Source organism: Ailuropoda melanoleuca, chromosome 10 (assembly GCF_002007445.2).
Source record: "Ailuropoda melanoleuca isolate Jingjing chromosome 10, ASM200744v2, whole genome shotgun sequence".
Lineage (NCBI taxonomy): Eukaryota > Metazoa > Chordata > Mammalia > Carnivora > Ursidae > Ailuropoda > Ailuropoda melanoleuca.
The window spans coordinates 41,238,639-41,241,966 of record NC_048227.1 but is presented as its reverse complement, the minus strand read 5'-3'; the positions used below and the strand labels follow the sequence as shown (position 1 = coordinate 41,241,966).

The 3,328-nt window shown below is 51.0% G+C and overlaps 1 protein-coding gene across 2 annotated transcripts in view; it reads left to right on the top strand.

The window, feature by feature from the left end:
• Nucleotides 1-520: 520 nt before the first annotated feature.
• UBE2J1 (ubiquitin conjugating enzyme E2 J1) overlaps nucleotides 521-3,328 on the top strand; it is a 29,913-nt gene continuing 27,105 nt past the window's right edge. For both annotated transcript variants that reach the window (XM_019803194.2, XM_002922660.4), the window contains exon 1: nucleotides 521-692. In XM_019803194.2, the coding sequence (XP_019658753.1) occupies nucleotides 662-692 (31 nt within the window). In that variant the 5' untranslated portion in view covers nucleotides 521-661. The remainder of the gene's footprint in view (nucleotides 693-3,328) is intronic.

Genomic DNA, 3,328 nt, shown 5'->3' with positions numbered 1-3,328 from the left:
CTGGACTCTCAGGCCCGGGGGTCCCGGAGCCCGCCGGCAGCGGGTAGGGTCGGGCCGCTTCCGGCCGCGCCGTTCCTTGCTAATACCCGCGAGCGCCGGCGGCCCCCGGCCCGACCCGGCCCGGCGAAAGGTCGGCTTCCGCGGGGCCGGGCCGAGAGGAAGACGAGGGCGCCGCCCGCTTTTGCAGATCCCGGAGCGACCTTCGCAGGGGCCGGCGGCGAGCGCGCGGCGACGGGCGCCGGAGCTGACCGACTGCCACGAAGCGACCGCCACGTCAGGGCAACTTCACAAAACCCGGGCGAGGGCGGGTGACGCAGAGTCGGCGACCGCGGCGGAGTTGGGCCCGCGGCCGGACGAGGAGGCTGACCTCCAGCCCCGGGGGCCCGGTTCAGCGACGCCCCGGCCGGCGCCGGCGCCTGCCTGACCCCTCAGGGAGGCGGGGGGAGCCGCGGAGGAGGCGGCGCCATCGCGAAGCCCGCGCCCCGCCCGCACGCTCACCCCCATCCCCCCCGCCCGCAGTCCGGGCCGGGGCTGGGCGGCGTCTGCGGAGGCTCCCTCGGCCTGGCCCAATCGGCCCGAGCCGCGCTGACACCCGGGCCGCTGCGGCGCGGAAAGGTGGAGGCGGCGGGCCGGGAGGCCAGAGCCGGGACAGCGATCCGCCATGGAGACCCGCTACAACCTGAAGAGTCCGGGTGAGCAGGGCCGGAGGCGGCTGGCGGCGCCTCCGGGTGGGCCGGGGAGGGTGGAGTGACCCTGGGCTCCCGGGCCCGGCGCTGCGGTTCCCTCGCGTCCGCCGCCACTCGCGGCTCCGTTTCGGGGTTTCGCGCTCTACGCGAGACCGCCGCCTGCCGGAATGGTGCAGGCCGCAGGGCGGCCGGGCGGGCACTGGCCGCCAGTCCTGGGGACCGGCCAGTTCCCCGCAGCACCCGGACTTTCCCTTTCCTCATCTTGCTCTCGTAGTGCTGGGTCCTAACTCATCCCTAAGAACAGGTGTAAAGGTGGTGTCCGTGGGTAGTAGTTAACAGTCCCTTGCGGTACCTGAGCACAGACCGTCGTTATCCCTTCGTCGCTGCCACCGGACTTTTATTAGCTGTTTGACTCACTTGCATGTGAGGATTTGGTTGTTTAAATATCCCATTTGCAGCATTTGGGGCGAATGGAATTACAGACCTAGAGGAAATACACTGTACTAAACCAGCTAACCAAAGACTAAGAAAACTAGTTAGATGAGCCGTGTACTTTAGAGCTAACCATGATTTTTGCCAAGACGACTAACATGATATATATTTATATTCAGTCATAGAGACTTCCTGTAGTTAGTGCCCCTGCTTCATTCACAGAACAGCCCAAACAATCCTAGCGTCAAGTTCTTTTCTGGTGCATTATAAAGATGCAAGAAAAGTAAGCAGCTCTTACATATTAAGGCAGGCAGGAAATGAATCACTAGGTTCTGTAAATGGTATTTATTCCATCTGTACCTTGATAAATTTGTCAGGAGGGAGAAACTCCACAGTTCAGCTCTAAGTGATAATCCTAGAATATTAGTGATGGTTTAACCGAATATTGCTGCTGCTTATTTTTTCCTTCCAAGAAAGCATCTTTTCAGTAGGAATCAGCAAGATTACCATTCTTATGGAAAGAGCTGACATTGTAAATCTTTGATTTTTTAAAAAAAATACTTAAGATGTAGAAACCTCAGAAAAGTCTGAGGCTATTGATTGAACCGAGCATTGTTAACTTGAGTGCTGTCAGGCTGAGAAATGTTCTTAGGTGACAAAGTGTGTAGAATGTGTCATAACATTTGGGGGGTCCATAGACCCCTTTAAAAAACCTGGTGAAAGCTATGGGCTTTCCATGAAATGCATTTATACAATTCAATTTCAGTGGGATAAGGACCCTCCCCCCCCACACACACCCTGCCCATCTCTTAAGAACACTGGGGGGAAAAAGGAAAGTAAAAAAGGGAAAGAAAACCTTAGGTTTAGGGTTAGATGGTAGAATGCTTAAATTGTTTAGATTGTCCTAGATTTAAATAAAACTACGTGGGTAAAAATGTATGGTGACTCCTTGGTCACATGGTACGAAGTTCCTTAGGACATCAGAGGTACTTAGTGGAATGCCCAGAGAATAATGCAAATATAAACAATACTGCAGTTTGGAATGGAGAACTGGTGGGTTCCAAGACGTTGTTGTTACAGCACATTGCTCGGTTTCGATAGGTTATCATACCTGAGGTTATGAAAAGCTTTCAGAGTTCTCCGGAATTTTGTACATTTCCAAAGTATATGAACTGTCAGCTGGCTGAGCTTTGGTCGATATGCTTCTGTGTTATAAATTGCTTCCTCTTTTTGGTATCATTTCCTCAAAGGTATTGTTGCTGTTCTATAGGAGATGATTTTTTAAAATCTTTGTTTGTTTGTTTTGTTACCGTGTGGATCATTTGGAGTATGGTGAAGGTGAATTAGATGATATATGGGACTTACTAGAAATGCTAGGAGGCATGGTGAAAATGCTTCCTTCCTTTGTTTTATTCTCAGTCATATGATATTTTTAGAGTAATGCATATATGGAAAAAAATGGTTAAAAGCACTGCACAATGTAAGAGAGAGAACCCTTTCTCTGTAATGTGCAGTTGTCTTAGAGGTATGGATGGTACAATTAAGAGAATACACGTAACTGGTTAAGAGCCAGTGTGCTAGCATGTGGATAGTAATTTGTTCATTTTGTAAGTGGGAAAACTTATTTCTTTGTGATTTTTTCTGGAATGGACTTGTGGTTATGGGCGGAGCTCCCTACGGAGCCACCTCAGAAGCCTCTGACTTCGTCTGTCAGCAGTTGCCCTGCATCAGGCTCCCTGGTGCCTTTCTGGGACTGCTCTGGCCAAGGTGGTAGGGTCTCAAAGTACAAAGTAGGGAGACCTAGGAATAAAGAACCTCTTGTGGCAGCTTTCTTCAGAAGGGCCTATGGGTGTGTTTAGCAGGTGATTGGTGTATAAGAGATAGGTGCAAACATTTATCTGTTCAGCCACTATTGTCGGCAGAGCCAGTAAAATAAAACAAAGCAAAACTGATTTGATCACTCCTCAAATTGAAAAATTTTCAGTAGCTTTCTCATAGCTGTGGATAAAGTTCAAAGTAAAGTATTTAGCTTGACCTTACAGGGCTGGTCATGATTCCATCCTCGCCTTTCTCACCAACCTATTATCCTACAGCTGTGCCCCTTTGCCTTTTTTTTTTTCTCTTCTCCTTTGTATTTTTGCCCTGTATCCATCTTGCCCAAGTGACTGTCCAGATGGAGCTGCTCTTCTCACCTGTATGCCTTGGTCCCA